The following is a 25,041-nucleotide window of genomic DNA, read 5'->3' as shown; positions in this document are numbered from 1 at the left end:
ATAAAAAGGAATACTCAGATTTTGAAAGAGGTATTCCATTGATTGGTAATCTCCAACCAATTCTGAGGTATATACACTAGAAAAAAGATCTTTTTGAATTCTTGATTGGTTAAACCATGGTCTGATGTGACTGACTCTGACTGCACAAAGCCCAGTAATCAGCAATCAGCTGTGGAGCCTGGCAAAGGTGCACTTAATGAACCTGCAATTTGCAAGTCTTCGCACCCTGTTCATGGTATAAAACACCTTGTCTTGATTAATTGGTTTTTGATTTTAAGTGTACGAAGGAAGTCAGACTTTGTCCTTTACCTCATACAGTCTCTATAGGCATCTGGGGAAGGAGAGCAGGGATATTGTTTTATCTAAACAGAAAATCTGATCCATAAATTTTAGTTATTATTTTTGGAGCATGCATTCCTATGTAAAGCGAAAGAGATTGTGAGACCTCATAGTTATCCTTTTAGCATATCTCAGACAGTCATGTTTGTGACCCCAGGGCGAACATTGATATCTGTGAAACCTGTAATTTGCTCAGAGATAAATTTCTCAAAGTCCGTATCAGACAATAAAAATATTCAACCACTAGTGTCTTTCCTCTACTTTTTCAGAGGGTAAACACATTTCCTAAACAATTGAGGCATGATCTCAGATGTATGTGAACTTATGTACACTTTTATGTATTTCTAATACATTCGTTCGGCAGTCAGGTTTTCAACAAAAACAATGTAAGTGTATCTTAATCTCAAATTCTTGTGCCTGAAGATTCAGCAGACAACTGATGAATTGATACGCTCGTTCCCAACTGTAGAAATGTGTCTTCTGTGTTCTTCTGCAGTAAATCCCTGCTGTCACTACCCCTGTGAGAACTGGGGAGTGTGTATGAGGATTGGCCTGGATGACTATGACTGTGACTGCACCCGCACTGGTTACTATGGAAAAAATTGCAGTATCCGTAAGTAAATAGGTTTTTATTTTAATTTTGGACTTTTTTGTTTTTTTGTTTTTCAAATTTCCTTTTCCTTACTTCTTCTATGCATGGAATGCGAAGTATTTATACTGTCTGCTTCGCCAGTAACAGGTGGCGGGGGCAGAGAGAATTGAGCGGGTTGTGCCAACGGCAAGGTTGCAGGAGGAACTGTCTTGCCCTCAGTATTGTAAACCCTAATGTCTCCCAGATCTGTACTAGTTTTATCGAAACGAGCAGTGGCAGACTGTTCGGCATAAACATGCACCATACACATGTAAAAGTCAGGTCATCCGCATCACTGAACACCCTAAATGGGACAACGGGCACAGAGTCATTGCTGCTGTTCTTATTCTTAGACCATGCGATACCATTTTGGTTACAGCTCAATCTCAGCGCAGTGTCTCAGTGCACGTTTCCCCTAATTCTCTGACTCCTGTCATTTGTTGTGATGAGCATGCATCACGCATGCAACTCCGATCATTTCACCTGCATCGAACAGAAACTGCCTCCCAGTTCACGGCTAGTTCCAGTTCTGTTCTGAGGCTGCACTAATGTTCTGACAGCTAGCACCAGTGAGATGCATTTCACACTCCCCCTCCAGCTTCGTTGGGAATTGCCTCGCCCCCTCTAGTTCTCTGAGTGGTTACTGTGAATACGCCCACCCCTGCCATCCTCCCAGTACATCAAGTGAAAGCACGTTTTAGAAAACAAGTGTTTTTGACATAATTGTATCTAGATGTATTCTACCAAAAGCACAAAATTATTATCTTAAAGCTGACCTGAAATAAACAGCATTTAATGAAGGAAGCATCAAAGATCCACTGTCAAATTTCGGTATAGGTACAACATCCTTTTCAACATGTGTCCCTCTTCCTATGCCAAACCCACAGCGGGTGTGCATGGCCAGAAAGCTCACGTTCCAATATTGTTTAGCAAACTCCAGCTGCCTATTTTTCCTGACTGTCCTCAGCTGGCTTTCTTTTCTAATGACCCCTCCAAAAAGTCTGTCGGTATGGAAGCGCCATTTGGTGGTAGATTTGGAAACTTGACTCTTGAATATTTTTTGATTTACTGTTTGTGGGGGCAAGATGCAGTTCCATCCTTTACCATTTATCCTTTATAGATGTATCTGTGTTCCAGTGGTTTTAAGCTTCTTCATTATTGACCCAATACTGGAAAGTGGTGTCTTTTTTTGTTTGTAACAATGTCCTGCTTTGTGAATGTCAACAATACTTGGGCTTGTTTCTTTTGAGAGCTCTGTATTTCAATAAAACAGAAAACCATGGGAGGCCAAGATACAGTTACCTAAGATTGAGATGACCTTAAAAAGTAGCACATGAAGGTGGTTTTTTTTTTTTTTTTGGATTTTATTTAAAAGACTTGTTAGGGGTGTTAATAATTATGAGACACACATTTTTAGGAAAAATATTACCAGTCAAACTAAATCTTTCGTTTTGTATTAATATAAAACTATTTTCCTTTTTTTGATCATGCAGTACCTGTATTTTCTATTTTATAGTTTTATGTCCCAACTTTATCACTATTGTTAGTCATTTTTGAGGACACTACATTCTGGAGAATTTCTCATAAACTCTTTAAAACTCAAGTTTTACCTGGTAGGTGAACATGCTGTTGCAGACTTGTTCCAAAATCTTTAAAGCACTGCCTTTCCTCTGGAAAAAATCCTCCCAACTATTTCCTGGAGGCTTTTTCCTCCCTAAAAGAATATTCCGGGCCGGTGCTATTAACATATTCTTTATTGCTTCTTGCTGTTAATCACAGCAAAGGATCAGTTTCTTTGTCTCTGTTCATTGTTAAAAGGAGGGTTGGGTGGGTCTAATTACTTTGGCCTGTTGAGTCTTGTTGTACATTGGTCAGATCTATTTATTGGATACTCTTTGCCTGAGGGTCAGCATAAATGGTTTCTCAAACCTACCTGCTTGATTATAAAAAGTTGCAAAAGTATTAAAACCTGTGGGAAATCACCAACTCCATGTCTTCCTGAAATCTGTTTGTTTGCAGCCGAGTTCTGGTCCAGAATTCATGATTTGCTGAGGCCCAACCCAGATGTGGTAAATTACATCCTGACCCACTTCAAGTGGCTGTGGGACATCGTCAACGCGACCAGACTCCGAGACTGGCTCATGGGTGTGGTCCTGACCGGTCAGTACTGATAGATGTGGTCAGAAGGTCACCTGGGGACAGAATAGATCATTATAAATAGCTGTTAGTATGAGCTGTACAAAAGAAAAGATGCTAAATACGCATTTGTGTATGTAAATGTTTGAATGCCTGTATGGCTGTGTTTGTAAGACGTATGTGTAAATGTAAGACCTATGTATAGGTCATCGATGCATATGACAGTTGATGATGAATGAATACTCATTTTCCCCTTTAAATACCTTTTTTAAAAGAAAAAAAGGGAAAGCAGCAATCTCAGTCTCCAGAGCTGCACAACAGACATGTGACTGGCAAATTTTGCACATTTCAGCCATTTAGCCAACAATGTTAAAAGTCCTAGCTATCTGCCATAGAATGCTAAGCTAGCATTTGCCACGCTACTCAGGTAGTTAAAGTAATTCTCATGTGGCAGGGAAAGTATATACCGGAATGAGCCCTTTCCCAGGTGTCCAAGTGCCCATGGTTCTCTGAAGTGAATGCAGCCAGCCAGGGTGAATACCATAATGGGAGGGTGGCATACTTTGTGTTAGCGACCAGAGGAAGTGCTGTGGAAAGTAGATAAATGTGTTCTACAAGCTTCCATTTATCTTGGCACCAGGCGTAACTGTTTAAGCACATTTAAGACCACATTTGGTTTTTTTTTTTGAGTGTTGTTGATTTATCGGCTCTAGTGTGTCTTTCAGCCATTTATGTACTGTGCATGTAACTCTGCATTTAACTTGAATGAGATCGACTGGTTTTTGGCAACACAGATCATATGACTCTTATTCCCGACATTGCTCTACTGTGTTGCCCACACCCTGCTGTGTTCTTTGTACCTGGATTTCTATGCTGGTTGAACAAGGTGTGTCTGTGGACCCATCCATTTGAGCGTGTCACCGAGAAGCTCCCTTCTTCTGTCACGGTGTCAGAAGTAGAGGTTTTATCTTCCCATCTTCTGCTGTGCTCATTCATGCTCAGAATTCTCGCCTCCTGTTACACGCTGGTTGTCCACAGCACATGTCCTAAACCTGCTGGCTGTGGATTATTTGCATTCTACTTGCGTTGCAGTTCCAGGAATTCCACCCTGTGGGCCAAGTCACTGCACAGCTAGCAGCTTGCACAACCTCAACATTTTCTGCATCGTTTATTTGCTTTTTAGGTGCAGGGTGATTTTTGTGGAGGTGAACAGCAATTCAGTACCTGGAATGGTATTTATTTTAATAGGCAGTAAAGAACTATTCTGAACCTATTTTATTGCTGTTTGATATTGGGCAACGTTAATAAAAACATGGGTTCAAGCAAGTTTATGTTAATCATTTGCTTAATAGGCACAAATAAACTACATTGACTGTTGTGAGAGAGAAAGTTATTAAAACATTCTGATCCTAAGACTGATTGTATGGGGAGTTTTAACAACAGTGGATCCATTTTAGGTTACCCTACTCGTGCATGTGTAACAACCTGGGTGAATTGAGGAGTATTAAAAGGCAATACAACCCTTTAGAATGTCCAGCATTGTATCCAAGAAATTAATATTTAAATATTTTAAAAAAACTTTAGATTAAGAATTGTGGCTGAGATTATTTAGAATGTAGAACACCTGGATTTTGTTTGTAGTGTTCAGTGCGACTATTTTGGAAGATGAATGTATTGTGTATCAGGGCACTTAAATTTAAATAGAAAGAGGTCATTTGACAGGATGAAAAGGAGAGCGCCCTTATAGAAAGACACTTGACATCATATCTCACATAAAGTGATGGCAATAAATCAATGATACATTTTGCTTTTGAGCAAAGAGATGAAGCAATGGCTAAACCTCCAAATAAACCCAAGTCATCATATAATAAGCAATATGCATAATATATTAATCAGAAGGACATAGTAGAAATGACCTGAGCAGTTATTCTGTCTCTTCTCCCTCTCCAGTGAGGTCAGATCTGATCCCCAACCCTCCAACCTACAACACCAAGTATGATTACTTGAACTGGGAGGCATATTCCAACATCACCTTCTACACCCGAATTCTGCCGCCCATCCCTCAGGACTGTCCAGCCCCTATGGGGGTTAAAGGTGACTGTTGATATTTAAAATCTTTTTAAAGTGGTTTGATAATTTCATGTGTAAGTACATGTATATTCATTCATTCAGCGACCTCAGTGTAACCGTACACTTTAAAGGTGCTGCTGACGAATTCTGAAAAAAAAAGCCATGGTTGAATATCTGAAGGATGTGGCTGACCTACATTAAGTAAATAATGCATCGTGCTGTTTTTAGAGCTACAGCTTACAGACTTGTCTTTATCTCTTTATATTATACATTGGTTTCTTTTTTTTAACTGAGATATCATCCTTTTTCTACTTTGCATTGGGGGTAGAGTTAAACATCTAACGGAAAAAAAACCACTAAACCGACTTAGTGGCTGACAAGCAGCTGACAGTCAAAATGTGACTGATCCAGGGTGTTTCTTTCCTTTGCAGGAAAACCTGAGCTTCCAGATCCAGATGAGTTGGCAAATAAACTGATGCTGCGGAGGAAGTTCCGCCCAGAACCTCGTGGAACCAACCTGATGTTTGGCTTCTTTGCCCAACATTTCACACATCAGTTTTTCAAAACTAACCACAAGATTGGATCAGAATTTACCTTAGCTCTGGGGCATGGGGTGAGTCTGTCTTCACTGAAGCAGGCGCTTACACCGTTCAGAACTTCACTGACAAAGTTACACACAGTCTTAGTAATCCGTGAAATAGCCTGGGTCTTTAATGACCATCTCAGTCATCACTGGGATACTGGGAATCTTCACTGACATGGACTGTTACCACTGAAACAGACCAAATTCATAATGACAGTGTGTATTTACTGACCTAATCATGTCATCCCTGACACTTTCCCATTTGACACCACATGCTCCAGATCACTGGACTGTAATATCCCACAGCGTGTATCAAAATATTTAAAGAAAGGCAAGGCAATCCAACAGACCCACATGGATGTGGATTTTGAATTTGCATTGTGTGTGAGTCTGTCTTTTTGTCACGTCCTCAGGTTGATGCTGCACATATTTATGGATATAGTATGGATCGACAGTTAAAACTCAGACTTCTCAAAGATGGAAAGCTTAAGTACCAGGTAAAATCACATCAAAATATCAGCTGCAGTGAAGAGAGCCGTTAATTTGGGATGGTAGAAAGCTGTAATTTCCCCACAGTGAATTCAGCATGAATTATCTTCAGAAGATGTTATCATGCAGCCATAAAAAGCATAAACCTGTTAGATTCATTCTAAAATTAATTCTGGTTTGGTTAAAGAGTGTAATTCTTGCCGTTTTGTGATCTGATGCGTTTGAGTACAAAACCATGCAGATTATAAAAGGGTTGATAAGGGCGGCAGTGTAGCACAGTGGGTAAGGAACTGGGCTTGTGACCGAAAGGTCATAGGTTTAATTCCTGGGTAGGACAATGCCGTTGTACCCTTGAGCAAGGTACTTAACCTGAATTGCTTCAGTATATATCCAGCTGTATAAATGGATACAATGTGAATTTACAAAAATGCTATGTAAAAGTTGTGTAAGTCGCTCTGGATAAAAGCATCTGCTAAACGATTGTGATAAAATGTAAAGTAGTAATATTCATAGTGCTATAATAGCGTCATAGCGTCTCCATGCTGTAGATAATAGGGCATTAATGGAAACAGGGGTGTAATGTGTGATTGCCTAGCAGAGAGATATGTGTAACTTTAAAGCCATTTCTTGCCCACACAGGTGATTGACGGAGAGGTTTACCCTCCGACGGTAGCAGAAACAGATGTGTCCATGATCTATCCCCCGCACGTCCCAGAAGAGCAGCGCCTGGCAATTGGCGAGGACAGGTTTGGGCTACTGCCAGGCCTCACCATGTATGCCACCCTGTGGCTGCGTGAGCACAACCGCGTCTGTGACGTCCTGAAGGCGGAGCACCCCACCTGGGACGATGAGCAGCTGTATCAGACCGCACGGCTAATCATCATCGGTAAGTGCCACCATGCAGGCAGAAGACAGGAGGAGGTGGGGGAACACCACTGAAAGCACATATGGACACTGGGGAGGTCGGTGTGGGAATTTTCAGAATGAAAATGCGGATGAAATACCTGCCATCACAGTCCAGCAGAATAATATGGTGTGGCAAACACGCCTGCCACAGGCCACCGAAGTGGCTTTCCTTGGGGCCCTCCAGCACAGAAACACAGGGAGATGATGTTCCAAGCAGTCCAGATTTATTAACAAGGGTTTGGCAAGATGTTACAGCCAAAGTGAGCAGATGTAACCCAGTCATGACCGAAGCTCCCTGGTGTGGGTGGGGATGGCAGATTTAACCTGTGCGCAGTGATTACCTCACTACGCACAGGTGCAGCCACTCCTGTTCCTGGGTCCAATTAGCCTGGCCAATTATCTAATTCTTCACCAATTATCCAATTGGCCAGGTCTAATTAGCTTGACCCAGGGCAGGTGTGGCTGCTTAAACCAGCCATCCCCACACCACATATGGGTATTGCAGGACTCACAGATTTCCATCAGCACTATAAAGTTTGAATAATTGATATAATAATTGAGCTCCAAATTTTATTATCTTTGCTAAATATAAATTTGGTTAAAATCCATGAGTCATGGAAAAAATGTGCAAATAAAATCTGACCCAATTTTCAATCATTTTAGATGGTTTAATGGCTTTGCTTTGCCTGTGCTCTATTTGAGGCGAGATCATCCGGATTGTTATTGAGGACTACGTCCAGCATCTGAGCGGGTATAACTTCAAGCTGAAGTTTGACCCAACACTCATGTTTGGGAGCACCTTCCAGTATGGAAACCGAATCGCCCTGGAATTTGCCCAACTTTACCACTGGCACCCACTGATGCCTGACAGCTTTTTCATTGATGGAGATGAGATTCAGTACCCCCAGTTCCTGTTCAACTCCTCAGTCCTGCTCAACCATGGGGTGGACAAGCTCATACATGCATTTACACGGCAACATGCTGGTCAGGTAAGACAGGCAATGGCTGGGTGCTTATGATTTACTTTTGTGTCTTAATTCTGTATCAGTGTCCAGATTAGTTTCCCTATTGTGACATCGGGAAAGTGGATTATATATATATATATATATATATATATATGTGTATATATATATGAAAAATAAGATGAGCAATTATAGTAACAATAACACATACTTTATCACTTTGATGTGAGCATGAATGTTATTGTTAAAATGTGTTCACTTCTGTGTTATATCACTTCCCAGAAGCATTGTAGGATCTGCCTTAGCTTTGTCTCTGTCTGGTCCAGTCAATCCTCACAGCCTGTCCCTGTCACTCCACACAGCCTGGCGCTATAACTGTGTAACACCAAACAATCTGGTCCTGTAACTCCATACAGTCTGACTCTGTACCTGCACAGCCTGGCCCAGTATCTCCATACAGTCTGGCCCTGTAACTCTATACAGTCTGGTCCTGTAACTCCATTACAAGCATTATTTCTTTTGTTTCTAAGTTCATTTAAATTAGTCACACTGAGGAAATAAGCCAAAGCCAGGCAGATGTTTGAATTTGTTTATTTAATTGCTAGTGTGGCTGCGTGACTGATGCATGCAGCTGCACAGTTCTCTCTCACAGGTCAAATTAATGTTGTACTTTACTGGTTTAAAGCATAACAAAAAGAGAAAAATATTTGTGATTGTTGAGTACCCTCTTGTGGCTAGTCCAAACTGGCCATCTGTATGTTTCACAAGGCCAACCAAGGGAGTTACTGATTTGGTTAGGCGTGTGGACGGACTGTAATATTTTGTACAGCAGTGGCCATTCATCATTAGTTCATAATTTAATCATTTGTTGGCATTTTGATGATCTTACTAATAGGAGTGTGTAAGAGGAACTTTGGTGCTTATTCTGATTTTGTTTTGATTTTTTGATTTATTTATTTACATGTCGCTTTTGTTTGTGGAACTTCTTCTTTTCCCCCAGTTACTGTGCTCTTTTTGGTTGCTGTTGAATACTTTGATTGTTTGACCAAAGTCTGTATTATACTGTGTTTATTGTGTATTAATCGTTTGCCTTGATGAGTCCCTGTGTTGACACAGTTGTAATTCTGTGCCCAACAGATAGGGGGCGGTTACAATATGAATGCTGCTGTGACAAAAGTTGCAGCAAACACCATTAGGGAATCTAGACATTCTCGTATTCAGCCCTTCAACCAGTACAGGAAGAGGTTCCACCTGACACCCTACACCTCCTTCAGACAGTTCACAGGTAAGAGTACATATCGAGATCCTGATCCTAGGTATTGGTAATGGCTAAGGGTCCACATCCAGGTCCTTTCTCTTCACAGTATCTGCAGTTACAGTAAGCGCTCTCTGACTCCACTCGTCCAGGACGATATTCACAGATGCAAACAAACCCCACCTCTACTTCACTTCACTTCATTTATACTGACACACAACCTAGCTTAGTTTTGTGACGAAATGCAACAGATGATTAATCCGATTGGATCTACAAGACCCAAGCTCCTTGGCTGGGAATATGTGCTGCAGTGCAGTCTGGGTGAATCTGGTTTCACCACACTGAGGCTGATAATAAACACTGCAGCTTACATAACCATCAGGAATGTGTATTCTGGCTCACCCCTCCCTTGGCAACTGACTCTTCTCTGACAGAAATGAAGCCACAGACATGCTCACATCACAGACTTGCATCACAAAACACGCAGAGCATCCATGCTGAGGTTAAAATATACTGTTCAATACAACTGAGATATAAGTGAAACAGATAATCAAATTTACAGCTTTTCTGTGCCTTCAAAAATCGTATTGTTATAATGTTGTTGTTCTCATGCAGAGGTGTTTAGTTTAGCGGTTATGTTTTCATAGATGAGGCTTATGGGCCTGTAGGTACAGAGTGATCAGTTCTGGACATTGTCTCTGATGTCTCTACAGATGATGAGGAGATGATTCAGACTCTAGAGGAGATGTATGGTGACATTGATGCCCTTGAGTTCTACCCTGGCCTGCTTTTGGAGAAGACAAGGCCTGGTGCCATATTTGGTCAGAGCATGGTGGAGATGGGTGCTCCCTTCTCTCTGAAAGGACTCATGGGAAATGCCATCTGCGCACCACACTACTGGAAGCCCAGCACGTTTGGTGGGCAGGTGGGGTTCGACCTTGTCAACTCAGCCACACTGCAGAAGCTTGTCTGCCTCAACACAAAGACGTGTCCTTATGTAGCATTCCAGGTTCCCCCTGCTGATTTTGATGAGCAGAAACATGCAAGAGAACCTTACTCTGAGCTTTAATTAGAGGGCTATGTACCAAACGGTAATTGGGCGATATTGAGCTCAAGTAGCCATTTGGTGGTGCTAAAATTAATGGTTGAAAATACAAAATTTGGCAGGCCATAACTCCTGACCCCTTTGACCTGGAATCAAAATAATCTTTTCATAGATTCCTCTCATAAAACAAATTCATCCGAACCACAAAAATGTATCTGGATTGATTTTTCTCCATTTAGAACCATAAATATCTATCTCCTCCTATACACTTTGATCGATTTTTCGTGAAAATTGGAATGTGTGTTTAGTGTTGAATGTCTTTAAAAATGATATACATGAAATTATAATATTTAATGGTTAAAACTATGTCCACAGTAAGCAAATTAATTTGCATGTACGTGTGGCTTTTTATGAAAATGTGAATCCCAAACAGGTAGACAAAAGTTAATCAAACGGTGTATTGATAACTGCATCCTGAGAAAAATCTTGAAGAACTGGCTTGTTTAAATCAAGGTGTTGATATTGAGCTCAATGGTTTTTAAAAATGTAACATTTCACTAAACATAATTGTTTTGTAGGCGTTTGAAACTTTCTCCAGTGACTACTCACCTCCTTAGACATATTACATGTACCACCACTGACCAGATTCAGTGCCAACTGGCTGCTTGGTGGCACTATAGCAGTCAACAGAATTTCTGAGAATTAAATATTAAGTTCTGCTCCGTTTGACTGAGGAACCTGAAAATAAGATTCTGCCTCTCACAGACTACATCTGCCTCAGGGACCCGTGAGCTCAGCTCACCATTCTGGATTCATTGCCATTTTGAATAATTAATTTTAAAAAATACTTAACATTTATCTCCTCCTAGACTGTTTGCCGAATCTACATCAAACGTTGCATAGAACTTCTACAGACCAGTCCCTCTGGATGCAATATAAACAATGTTGCTATGCAGAAATTGTGGTGGCAATAAGCTAATTAACTTGTATGTCTGTGTGGTTTATTTAAAAAAGCTAATGAATTATAAATTGTTTGCTATAAAGTGATAAAACTTTTTCTATTCACACATAAATCATGACAGAAATGCTTATGAATTAGGCTATTCAAAAGACACAGTGATGTTATAGAGCTTCCAATTTTTTAAAAATTCACTAAAAATCATTATATTACAGATATTCCAAATATGCAACAGTGACAAATTGCAACATTGGTATCCAGTGGGTCATCATGACGGTACAGTTAATCTAAAAATGAATTTGCTGTAGGCATGTGAATTCTTAAAATTCAGCATAAAACATTTAGTGTTGAAGCTTAACTAATTTTATATGTGCATGTTATAAGCATTATTTATAGATATAGTATGCCAATTTTCATTTGAGCAGAGAAAGTTAGAATGAATTAACATCAATTGCTAGCCAGTACACAAACATTGGTCATGTATATGTATGTAGTTCAGTTTTGGCCTGAGACCTCCACCTCACGGCTATTTGACAAAATACACTCTTTATGAAATGCATTTCGGCTGAGATGTTGGATAAAATTAACCATTCTGTTGCAAGTTAAATGGTTAAGGACTTAATAAACTTGCTCCTGTTCATCTAGACATTTTCTTCTTTCCATTACTATCCCCTTCTGCGGTTTCAATGCTCTGAATGAATAGGCTGTATTTCATGCTCTAACACAAAAATGTAATGTCGCACTGAACATTTCTGAACATAACTCTTCACTTTTGATAAGCACCCATGTTCCACAACTGAAGTGCAAGAAGGTTTGCAGACTAGTTTCAATTAGAAAAAAATACAGTGATGTTGCACAAATCTGAGCCCTTCCAGATGACCACTGTCTAACCTTTGGTAAAAAAAAAGAAGATGATGCAATTAAGAAATTACAGTGCACATGACATGAGATCCATGTGATCAATATATAAATGCACAGACAACTAAAGTAAGCGTATTTATTAAAAAAATTCTTTATAAGCACAAGAGTGCAATGTTTGAATATTAAAACTGTGAACTTTTAGATTGAAGGTGTTGATAAGTTGTTTCTTGACACTACTGTATTGCAATATTATGTTTACAGAAATTGAACATAAATAGTGAAAACAATGTATTGGAATGTGTTTTCTTGTGTCAGAAATGATATACATGGTTATATAATTATATTGTATATGGTTGGTGTTTGTGCATATCCACACAAATTATGTGAATTAATTCTATCTTTCTATGTTCAACTTGAAAATTGACATATCTATATAATTACAATATATAGCCATATTTGTGGGTTTTATTCCTTACTGCAAAATGAAATCATCTTTAGCCCTAACTGCAATTATATTCTTCGAAGGAGTATATAGCAACATTATATTACACTTCAAAAGTAAAATAATGACAGAATATGACCACAATATATTTACCCAAACATTGAAGGATACCATTATAAATACTGATTGCTGTTTCAAACTAGTTATTTAATTTTAAAGCAGTTCCTGAACTTGCAGTATGTTTCACACTTATAGGTACTGAGCAATTCCAAATTCATGAGTATGTGTTTAATTGGTTAAATTTATTTGTTGGAGAGCTGGAGTATAGGAATATTGGCTCAGGACAACATACAAACAACTGGAATCTCCAAATTGTGCTTTACAACAATTTGGATAAAAGATGGCATTTTGCCAAATTGTGACATCATTTGCACCCTGGTTTTGTTGACGTGAACCAGAAAAATGCTCATCAACTGAATGGAAACAGGATAAATGAAACTACATGCACTGAAAGTGAATGAAAGAAACACATGAACTGTCCAAACTAGCTACATGTCAACAGTTTGTACATGGAAGAAAGTAATACAACCCTGACAATGGTGTAAAATGTAGATTTCTTCATTGTAAAACCTAGTGTGGTGTTTGATATGGCAGGCCATTGTCTTGAGTTGTCTTGGACACACCTACTGGTGGTAGGATTCTCCCAATCCTGTCCATGGATCGGTATTCGGCACCCTTGACAATTGTCTGAATGTGCCATCACTGCTGTAAAAAAGCACTATCCATTCGCCACTATCCAACAGTTGCTATCTGCTATATGTCTGCTGCATGGAACTTTCTAGAAAGTGGAATCCGAAAACAGCCATTTGCAACATTTGCATTGCCAGTGTCTCAAGGAGCAGCATTAGCACAGCTTCATTCAATACGACAAATTTGATAAAGTATTTGAAGAAACGCCACTCAAAGGAGTAGTCTGTGCTGACTTTTCATAGTTCACCCAAACAAGAATGCAGCTAAGCAGAAAAGGTGAGAAACATTTCCACAAGAACGTGACAGAAAAAAAAATAACCGGGAGGATAATTGAATTTATAAAGATAATAAATTTGTTTGAGCCGCGGCCACCCCATTGTAATTGTGTATTGTGAATAGGAGGGACATCAGCTGTCCCTGCTGACCGTTAACAGCATTGGTGGTGACTCTCCCGGTTGTCAGGTTCCAAATTCACTCCCGATTAATTTTCAGAATCGAAATTTATAGCACAAACTATGGACGATAATACATCAATGAACAGAAATGGACATCACTGCTAAGGTACCTAACACTGGTACAAACCTAGTTACTGATCTCATGTACGATTCCATGCAAAATGAAATCTATTTATTGAAGTAAAATGATTATACATTCACTGGATTTAAAAATGTGTATTTTGTGACTTGAATATGATTGTCAACTTTTCTCAATGAAAAAGGAATAACAAAATAAAGAATTTTTCATTTGTAGTTTTATTTGATAATATGTGTTCTGGTTGGTTTATTATTGCTTAATAATGCTTTATAGGAAAATTAGGCTGACCTCGCCACAGTGACTAAATATTAGAACAGCCCTTAATACTAAGTTTCCACTCCCCAAAATGAGATCTTGAGTGGTTAAGAGCTTAATTAGGAATAAAGCCTTTCTAACAAATCAACCCCTGTGTAGTTCTCTTTTTGAACATGTAGAGTTATAAAGATTCTGATATCCATTAACTGTATTTAGCCCATGCTCAGCAAGCAGAGGTCACTGTTTCCAGAGCTTACTGTTGTTTTGTGAGATGTCTTTAAAACAACTCTGTAATAACCATGTTAGTTGTTGATTGACATAGACAAATATTGTAACTCATTAATTGATTCTTGAGAACTGCGCACAGAACGCTTATTTGTCACAGGAAATCCTGTCGTGCAATCTGATAAATCTTTGAGAGAGTGTAAGTGTATATAGGCTATTCAGTTCAAAAAACCTGGCCAGCATGCAATGTTACTCAAAGAAACACCCATAATCTGAGGAAGCATGTCGCTAAAATCTATTTGCACCATCTTATCAGATGGTTTCTGCAGAAAGTATTTGGCACCATGTTGAACAAAAACATGCTCATAAACCTCACCCAACAGAATAATAATACTTGGTTAATTTAAAGTTTGGATAGTTTAAACAATTAGATGGACCTTGAAGGCTTGTTCTGAATTTAACCATGAGCCAAGGATTCCTAAAGGGAAGTGCAGTTCATAAAGCTGTTGATTTGGTCAAATAGAATTCTGACTGACTAATAGAGGCACAAGACAACATAATGTTTGAATACACGCTCCTGGAGTTAGCACTCTTATGGCCCACGCTTAAGTAATGTGCATGTATGTTCCTGAGCCTTTGGAGAGTTCTTCCCCTGATACACAACACAATGCCCATTGAACAGTGGGCTTTGGGTCACTTTGAGGGAGATGGCTGGCCTTGGTTAAAGTGCATGTCTTCAGCCATGTCAGTGACCCCAAGAAAGACTGGGTACAGAAGGCCCCAGCAGGAGACGAGGGCCACGTGCAGGGGTCTGTCTATGTATTTTGTAGTGTGAAATGTTTCCTCCCAACGATGCTGGGGAGGTCATCCTGGCATTGTCCACACTTAACATCCACCCCACTCCACCCCCTTCCTCCACACACACAAGCTGATTGTAAATGGGCATGGCGAGGCACCCTGCCTTCCTCTATGGGGTCTCAATCTTCTTCAGACAGGAAGGATTTAAACCCTTCCTGTTCCATGATCGGTGTTGATAATACTCCAGAACAGTGAGGTGTCTGGCATTGCATCATAATTGTATTTCATTGCAGTGTAGTATTTGAGAAAGATCCGCATAAAAAACATGCCTAAACAGAATACAAAATGTATTAAATCCAAAATATGAAAACAACAAATTGAACTAGTAAAACAGGAGATCCCAAATGATTATGATTATGTTAAGACCTGAAAATTGTGAAAATTGGGAATAAAATATGTCAATATATTTCAATATATGTCTACATGTAAAGATAATTCAGTTCTTAGCGTTATTAGTGTGAGAGGCATGAGCTATGAGTTGGTCTAAACCCTCAGTTTTGGCCCACTGAAATAGATAAAGACAGATAAAATAATAAATGCCATAAAATCCAAAAGAGAACACTGGACAGCAGTTATGAGAAAGAAAGGAGAAACAAGAAACAGATGGGAGGTTTTTTTTTTGATATTCTGGCTGTTTTGAGTATTGTCCCTTAATAAGGTAGTGGAAGGAAATTCCACAGAAGTTTAACACAAACAATAGTCCTTTCTCCCCATGAGTGATGCTTTGACCCAGAAAGTATGAGAAGAGGCAGTTCTTGGCAGGAGTGTGCTTTTGGACAAGTCTAGACATACACAGTTGAGCCCCTCCATTCACAGCCAGAAACTGTGCTGCACCTCCTCACTTAGGTTACCCTTTCCCTTTCTCCCTGCAGGGCATGGAAACCAGACATGGTAAATGGAATACGTAATTGAATATACTTTATTAATCCCAAGAGGTGAGATCTTGTAGCTATGGGAATCTAGATGATAATTTGTGAATAAATGAGGGTTAATCTAATTTTGTGGTAGAAGAAAGATTTATAAATAATTATGCACAGTATTAGATGATAGATTACCTATATCTCTTAACTGATTAAAAAAAAAAAAAAAGAACTCTGTGATTGCCGCAGCCATCTGTAATGATTCCTGTGATGAGGAATGTGGAACTCAACGTATCTCTAAATGAGTATATGTAAATGATCATTACATTACATTACATTACTGGCATTATTGCAATAAGAAAACAAGTGTATAAATTGGAGTTAAGAGCGACAGTACCCCTAAATCACATATGTAGCTCATACATTACATGAACCCAGAATCCAAATATTTGAATATTTGAGGGATATATATTTATAGCTTGCAAATTAGCAGTCTACCATGAAGAGAAATTTAAGAGAGAAAATTTTTTTTTTTTGAGGGGGACAATTTAATTTAATATGATAAATACTGCATACATTATAACTAGTTCACCTGGTCCAGTTGACTTAGACTTATCGGAATGGGAATCACAGCTTGCCTAGAATGATAGTCGGCAGGTTTCAAATTGTGAAAAGTCATGCCTTACTGTTGCAAAGGTGGGAGGGGTTAGATTTATCAATGCTAATTAATGATCTGAGAGTACGTTTATCTGCAAGGATATTTTACAGGGCCTTTTTCCCACGGCGTGCAGGAACTGCCACCGTGGGCTATGCATGGCAAATTGTGGTCACTTACTCACTCACAGATGACCTTTGAGGGAGTTTCTGTGGGGCGCATGCGCTGGTGGTGCCAGATAAAATGTGTCTGCGGAAGTGAGTTGCGCCGTGGGTCTGGATGGTTACATGCTTGTTTTTATAGCTTCCTGTTACAAGGCCGATTTAAACTCAAATTTAACATGATAACTTGTCTCAGCCAAAACTAGAATTATGCCTTTCAGCCTCTTATCTACTCTGGAACTCCACTACTGCAACTGCATTAGTTGCTTGCAGTGTCTCTCTGTACATGCTCAGTAAAAATAATCTCTAATCTGCTTTCAGATGCCAAATAATTTACGTGAGTACTGGTCCATGATCAGTGTTGGCTGGGGGGGGGGAGGAGGTAGAGAAGGTTTGGTTTTGAATGCATCTTCCGGTTGCTGCTTACAGCAACATGACAAAATTAGACTGTGTGAGTCAGTTAGGGTACTCTTATGATTACCCAGCTTTTACATGGCAGTGTTGGTTACTTGGTTATAAGTCAGTTCATGAAAACGTCCATAAAAAACAAAGTGCTCTGCCTGTCTTTCTCTTCATGGATAGAACGGTATTGTACATCAAGCATTGTCAATATAAGTTTACAGTGATTTTCTGTTAGTATCTACCAGGTGAGGTGTTGTTTCCTAACTCCAGATTTATCTTCAGTGCAGTGTGAAAAGAGCCTGCTGACACGGGCAAAACTACAGGACACATGTTGTGCTGTGATTATCTGGGCCAATCAGAAGGAATCTAACCCTCATATCACAATTTATATAAGTCCTCTGTGGAAAAAAGCTAGACGAGCCTTTGCCAGGGCATGTAGCATGGAGCTATTTACCCATTTCACTGACACATAGAGTGGGCCTTTCTGCCAGTATTACAGAGTCCCACATGATCCAGTATTTTTACTTAACCCTCTGCTGGTAGCTATTAACCAGGTGACTACACTGATACATTCCAACTGAACTGCCACCTCCTCAACACATCACCTTTTATTGTCTCAAAGAAAAAGTATGGAACATATACAGTATATATACTCCTCTCCCCCCTCTGACACACAGGTCTCCGCTCGCATCTCTGCTTGCCTGAGGGACATCCAGAGCTGGATGGATAACCACATTCTTAAGCTGAACCCAGGTAAGACAGAGATGATCTTCATCCCTGCTCCATCCTCTAACCTCCTTGACTTTTCCATTTCCCTAGGGGACACCGTGGTGTCATCATCACCCACCGCAAAAAACCTCGGAGTGGTGATGGACAACAGACTGTCCCTCTCCCAGAACATCACTGCGGTGAGTCGAACGTGCAGGTTCTTCCTGTACAACATCCGGAGAATCCGCTCCTTCCTCACCACCTACGCAACCCAGCTCCTGGTTCAAGCGATGGTCCTGTCCCGCCTGGACTACTGCAACTCGCTGCTGGCTGGTCTGCCAGCATCCGCCATCAGACCCCTGCAGCTCATCCAGAATGCTGCAGCGCGTCTGGTCTACAACCTCCCCAGAAATTCCCATGTCACCCCCCCAGCTCACTGACCTCCACTGGCTGCCTGTTATGGCTCGCATCAAATTTAAGACCTTGGTGCTTGCATACCAGGCAGCTAAGGGGTCAGCACCAGAATACATCCAGAGGATCATCAGACCCTACACACCAGCCAGACCTCTCCGTTCTGCCACCTCTGGACGCTTGGCACCTCCCCCTCTTCGGGTCTGTACTTCCCACTCGTGTCTGCTGTCTGTCCTGGCCCCTCGCTGGTGGAATGACCTCCCCGTGGCGGTCAGAACAGCAGAGAATCTGACTACCTTCAAACGCAGACTAAAGACTCATCTTTTCAGGCTGCACCTCTCCCCACCCCTCCCTAGCCTATAGTTTAGCTCAATGTACCTAGTTAGGCTAATACGATCACATTTTTATTTGGCAGGATTGTATTTGTCTGATTCTGATTAGGCAAATGTGATTTCAGTGCTAGTTTGTACTTGGCAGGATTGTTTGTTTGTTTGTTTGCTGAACAGGTTACCCTACAGGGTTGGAGTCCTGATCTGTGGTCACTTCTGGCACTACGATCTTTACTTCACTCTAGTGTGTTTCTTTTGCACCTCTGCACCTTGAACTAATGCACTTGTTGTACGTCGCTCTGGATAAGAGCGTCTGCTAAATGCCTGTAATGTAATGTAATATGGAGTGTATACAGATTTACTGTTGACTAACATTCTGAATGGGAAGACATGCAGTTGGCACAAACCAAATTCACTCTACTTGTTCAATGTGATATTCAGAGGCACTCTGTAATGGGGAATGGCTATACTAAAAAAAAAAAAGAAAAGATTTTGTGTGGTGTCCCTGAAGTTATTCTCCAGTTATAATTAGGAAGCATGTGTACCACTTTAAAGTGATTTTACATTACAGACTGTAGTAATCAAAAGGGAACACAACATTTTCAGTCATGAACATAATCATAATAGTTCACCGCATATGCATACCACATTGCAATTTCCAGTTTATCACATCTTGATTGTGTCATTTCTTTGAAAGAGAAGTTTCATGCTGAGGTCATCCTTTCTCACCATTTTCTATGGGAAACATGTCAGTAATCTAGCCCACTGAAGTTAAGATGTTAATCATAATGCAGATTGCCATGTTAATCACCAAGGCCATGTTGCCCTAAAAAAAAACTCTGTTATCAGCACTGTTATCCTGACTTGAGCTATCATTACCACTGATAAAGGTCTAAGCAATATCTTGTATTGGGTGCTTTTTCTCTCAGCATTCTATTTCGGATAAACAGAGGGGTACCTCCTATTCCTATTGCAAAACTATGGTAGAGTTTAGTAGTTAAAGAATTACCGCATAATTGTTTTTGTATTTTGAGCTTAAATGTTCTAACATATCCATACAAATTAATATGAGATAAATATTATTTTGTTCATCATTACTTTGTTTATTATTATTTACTATCTTATATAATAACAATAACAATAATATTAATAAAAATAACAATAATAATAATTTGTATTATTATTATTATTTCTGAACATTGATTCATTGTCTTTTAACATTTCAATTCTGCCTCCAAGTGGTACAAAGCAGAAGTACATGTTTCACAGTTTGTGACAGGCTAACCAGAGATAGATCATAAATATAGCCAAGACTTATGCTGTGAAGAAAGATTTTCTGAATTATTTCATTATTAACTTGAAAATAGGCCAACTATAAAAATGTTGTGATATGTTTAAACATGCATTTTAAATAACTATGAATGATATTCAAAATAATTTGAAAAGAATCCTCAGAACGGGTCATCAATCCAGCCATTCATTGCCTGTTCCTGGGCAGGGCAGGAGGGGCTGCAAACACAGAACACACAAACACAGAAAGGCTCTCCATTGGGATTTGGTCTGTGTACCTTCTTGTGCCTAGGCTACAGTGCTATTCACTGCAACATCAGAATGCATCACCTTTTCTTTTACTGTTTGCATTCATTCACTGTCCAGACCAGACACATTTTACTTTTTCATTTTCACTTATCTTAGACGTGTATGTTTGATGCATTGTTTTCTTGGCATTCATTAGGCCCCTTAATACAAATTGAGCATCATTTGAATACCACAGCATACCTAATCCTTGTTGCTCACCATGTGCATCTCTTTATGGCCACAGTCTACCCTTTTTCAAAAGGATACCTCTGGCAGGATAATGCACCACCATGTTATAAAGCACACATCATCTCCTGGCTGGCTGGCTCCACAAACATGACAGTGACTTCAGTTTACTTCAATGACCTGCTCAGTCCCTAGATCTCAGTCCAATAGGGCAGGTTTGGGTTGAGGTGAAATAGAAGGTTTGCAGCATGAATGTGTGGACAAAAAATGTGCTGGAACATTTTGATGCTAACAAGTCAGCAGTGAGAAAAAAAACCCTTTAGAATATTTATAATGCCCTCTTAAATTCAGACTGTTCTGGGTGTAAAAGGTAATTCTAGGTACTAGATAGGTGTACTAATAAAGTGGCCATCTGCAAGAGAACCTGAAGCAGGATGCTGAGGTGAGAGTGGAAGAGCTACAGGAGAGTTCGCTGGAAAAAATGAGGGGCTTCTGAGGCAGCAGATAGGCAACAGGCTGCCGGGAGGGCTACACGATCACCCCCACTTCCCACAGTGTTCCCACTGCGGCCATGCACATCATTATGGGATAAAAACTTATGTAGTGTCATTCATCGCTCAAAACAAGCTTTAATTTCAGGCTTGGGCTACACTGTGTAATATTGGCTAAGGAACTGGATTACTAAACAGAAGGGTGCTGGGTCAAATGAGAGTTGGGGTGCTGCTGTGGTATTCTTTATTCCTACCCGTTCTGAATTACTGCAGTAGATGGTCAGATGTGTAAGAAATGGAACAGCATTGCTTTCAACCTGTAGGACTGCAACCTGTTAAATTTATTCTGCCATAGTCCGTGTTGATATTACTGCAACTCTTCTACAGCGAGAAATCTAATTTTTGTCACACCACCATACTATACCATTAAATGCAGACATTATCATCTTGTCCTTACACTACCATTTCCCGTAAATGCATTACTTAATTTCATTACAGAAAATGTATTCATCATCTTCGGCTTATTCCCAGCTTTTTCCCCTACTAGATCACATGACCGCGTCAGCGTAGTGTGTTCCTTGTATGGGAGGGGTAAAAAGATACCTTCTTCCTTTATAGTCTTCAGTGATTGGTTATTTATAATATCCATCATTGTTATCTGAATTGTAATTGGTCAATCAGTCGAACAAAAAATATAATTAATGAACGCGTTTGTGTACAGGAAGTCAAGAACTTAGCTAGACTAACCTTTTACCTAAGCAGCTTAAAAGGTTGCTGTGTGTGTTTTTATTTCAGGCAGAAAACAGACGACGTTGTTGTGTGGTAAGACTTTATTATTACTGTCTCAAAAACGTATTATTCTGGCCGCGACGTGAGATTTTTCATGGTAAGGCGTTTAGTCGCTGTTGGCATGTTGGTATTCTGGCTAGTAGTCGAGCGCCACTTCGTTAGGAAAAGGCATTGGTGACATGAGAAACAAGAGCTTCGCTTAAAATGCGTTGTTTCATTGCTATTAAAATATATATGGCCAGGTAGTTACCGTCTAATCAGCCACTAGACCGAAGTGGCTACGCTAGAGGATAAAATAAAACGGTTGTCAGTTAGCTAGCATGCTAACGCCGTATATGTCACTGATGCGCCCATGGTGCCACCTTAGCTTCGGTGTCTCACTAGCTGGCTAACTAGCTATTATAGACTGAACACCAAATAACGTTAAGCAACATAATACCGAACAGCAATCAACATTAAGGTTGTTTGTTGTCGATTTCTGGCTGCTCAGTTCTAGCTAGTGTCAAACCATTCTCTCAGGGCGGCCTAGTTTGAGAATATAAACGTGTAATTGGATTTACTGGCCATGGCAAGGGATCCTATATCGCAATTTTTGGTTGTTTTAATGTGGTTAATAGGCTATAGCAAGTTGATCAACAAGCATATATAAAAGCAAAATGTATAATGTTATATCTAACGGAACATCTCTGCATAATACACGAATTGATTGTCTATACAATTCATTAAAGAAAAGTAGGAACGACGATTTTTTTGTCAGTGTAACGCTACTGATGTAGTCTATTTGTTTATCTTATGTTACGTGAGCTCTGTGTTGTAGATGACATTGCGATCCTATGGGTCTCCTATGGATACTGTACCCGTAGTGTTACGCTGCTCAGAAATGATGGCGGATCATATATTTCAGTTGGTTTTTGGTTAGTTTACATATCACCCGCGGTCTCGTGCTGTCGGGTTTCTCAGTTGTGCATTGAAAATGTTTGTATTATTTCAGAAATTTAAAGGGAAATAAAATAGCGCACATACAAATGGTGTTTCAGCGATGACAGTAATGACAGCATGCCTGTTATGCGTTATGAGGATCTCGGTCAAAATAACGACAGAAGAAATTTAATCGAGAAGTCAGAGGAGATATCGAGAAGAACACAGTGAAAAACAAACGGTTGGGACAGTCATTTGTGTGTCTCTTAGTTGTTCAGATGACCGAATCGTGCAAACACACCTTTTCTGTAATGCTTTCTTTAGCCTATATCATTTCTTGAAATTGCTTAATATTAGGTGCAAGCCATATTTCAGCAAATGATTCTGCTGCTTATTTGTAGAATCGGTAACGGACGTGATTGTACAGGCTGGTGGACTTGCCCTGGAACGATCACCATCCCCCTCTCCATCTGTGCAGTGTTTTAGATGGATTAATAGATGGATTAATACAAAACTTAATGCAAAATCACCGGCCCTGCAGCTCCCTTGCACTACAAGAATACAAAAGGGGCAGCTGCAGCTCCATTAATGGACCAGCTTTATCCCCAGAGTGCTGTGTTTTGATTTCCCTCTGAAGGGTTGAGCAGTGGGGGTTCTGTCTACAGATGTGACGCTCGAGGCTGTGGATTAGACAGGCTCTCGTTTTTATGATTCCTAGTTCAGCACTTAAAGGAATTTTGGTTATTTTTTACATTTTCAGTGCAGAAAATTAGATGAGTGTAATTATTCTTGCCCCAGTATGTTCCAGGGACATTAGGAGTCCAATAAAGGAAATGCATATATGCTGTGGCTGCTTTACCAAGGTGTTGAGACCTGAAAATCTATGAGTTGAGCTGCTGTGACAGGAGTGAGATATGGAGTGGGCTATATCACAGTGAGGCTTCACTTAAATGCTGATGTCTTAAACAGTGGCATAACAGGTGCATTGGAGGGACAGTCTTTCTGAGGAGTGATCTGTTCTGCAGGTGCATGAGTTTGCACGTTACACTCAAGCATCACACACTAGTTTTAACAGCAGAGGCGTGCACAACTTAAGCTTAAACTTTGGGTGGATTCTGTGTTTTAGGATCTTTGTCCTGTGTATGATAAAGCAGTGGTTTGAACCCGGATGTTCTGCATTTCTCTCGTCTTTGAAATATTTCTTAAATATGGAGAGTTCAGTCATTAGGAAGCTGACATTTTGAACAAGGAAAATGGATTTCGAATGCACATGTTGCCCAGCATCCTTACTTAATTATAAATGGAATTATGAAAATCTGGATTAGATACTTGCTTGAGTGAATGTGACTGAAAAAAGTACTGATGGGCTGATGACGGCTTATTGAAAATTACCGTGTTATTGCCTGGTAGGCATCATGGTGGCCAGGCCTGGGGGGAGTACAGGCATTGGAGATCTCTATTAAACCCAATAAGAATACACACACACAAACACACTCACACACAGATGAACCTGCACTTGCTCTCAAATATGCAGTGGTGTTCCCTCCGGTGAGTGACCATGACAACGCTGGATGACAAGCTGCTTGGGGAGAAGCTGCAGTACTACTGCAGTAGCAGTGAAGATGAAGACAGCGATAAAGAGGAAGAGGAAGGGGAGGAGAAGACCATTCGCAACCCCGATGTCCTGGAGGAGATTGAATACAGCCCGGATGGCAGCGCCATAAACACAGGTATGCCCGTCTCCTGGCCAACCTCTTCTCCCTCAGGTAGTCCTTTCTCTTTCAGGTGTCCTTGTTGCTCTGTCTCTGAGGAAGCCTCACGCACAGATGAATAAATCCCCTTAGGCAATTGATATACTTGACTAACACTTCATTGGAAAGCTAAGATTAGATTAGAGTTCGGTCATTTTTGAGATCATGTTCTTGTACCTTTGAATATTGATATGTATGTATTAAATGTATTTATTTGTAAAATGTAATTTCTTTAAACGGGTAGGCCTTTATATTCTCTATAAAGGCCAATGAGATGTTTGTGTGTGTGACGATAATGGCGGGCGCGTGCAGGGCCCAAGGGCGTGATCAACGACTGGAGGAAGTACAAGCAGCTGGAGACGGAGCAGCGGCAGGAGCAGAAGAAGGAGATGGAGAGGCTGATCAAGAAGCTGTCCATGAGCTGCCGCTCGCACCTGGACGAGGAGCGCGACAAGGAGAAGCAGAAGGAGCTGCAGGATAAGATCAATGGAAAGGTGGGGAAG

General features: G+C 40.2%; 1 protein-coding gene across 1 annotated transcript in view; it reads left to right on the top strand.

Annotated features, from left to right (window-relative positions):
• LOC118213010 (prostaglandin G/H synthase 1-like) overlaps window positions 1-25,041 on the top strand; it is a 30,600-nt gene that overhangs the window by 2,584 nt on the left and 2,975 nt on the right. Inside the window, exons 3-13 of the mRNA XM_035391598.1 lie at window positions 836-952; window positions 2,990-3,130; window positions 5,057-5,200; window positions 5,608-5,789; window positions 6,173-6,256; window positions 6,888-7,134; window positions 7,857-8,143; window positions 9,254-9,401; window positions 10,085-10,438; window positions 24,341-24,517; window positions 24,851-25,032. Coding sequence (XP_035247489.1) covers window positions 836-952; window positions 2,990-3,130; window positions 5,057-5,200; window positions 5,608-5,789; window positions 6,173-6,256; window positions 6,888-7,134; window positions 7,857-8,143; window positions 9,254-9,401; window positions 10,085-10,438; window positions 24,341-24,517; window positions 24,851-25,032 — 2,063 coding nt within the window. The remainder of the gene's footprint in view (window positions 1-835; window positions 953-2,989; window positions 3,131-5,056; window positions 5,201-5,607; window positions 5,790-6,172; window positions 6,257-6,887; window positions 7,135-7,856; window positions 8,144-9,253; window positions 9,402-10,084; window positions 10,439-24,340; window positions 24,518-24,850; window positions 25,033-25,041) is intronic.

The sequence above is a fragment of the Anguilla anguilla genome, chromosome 14 (genome assembly GCF_013347855.1).
Source record: "Anguilla anguilla isolate fAngAng1 chromosome 14, fAngAng1.pri, whole genome shotgun sequence".
In the NCBI taxonomy this organism is placed as follows: domain Eukaryota; kingdom Metazoa; phylum Chordata; class Actinopteri; order Anguilliformes; family Anguillidae; genus Anguilla; species Anguilla anguilla.
The sequence above is the reverse complement of the archived record's forward strand: the minus strand, read 5'-3'. Positions and strand labels throughout refer to the sequence as shown.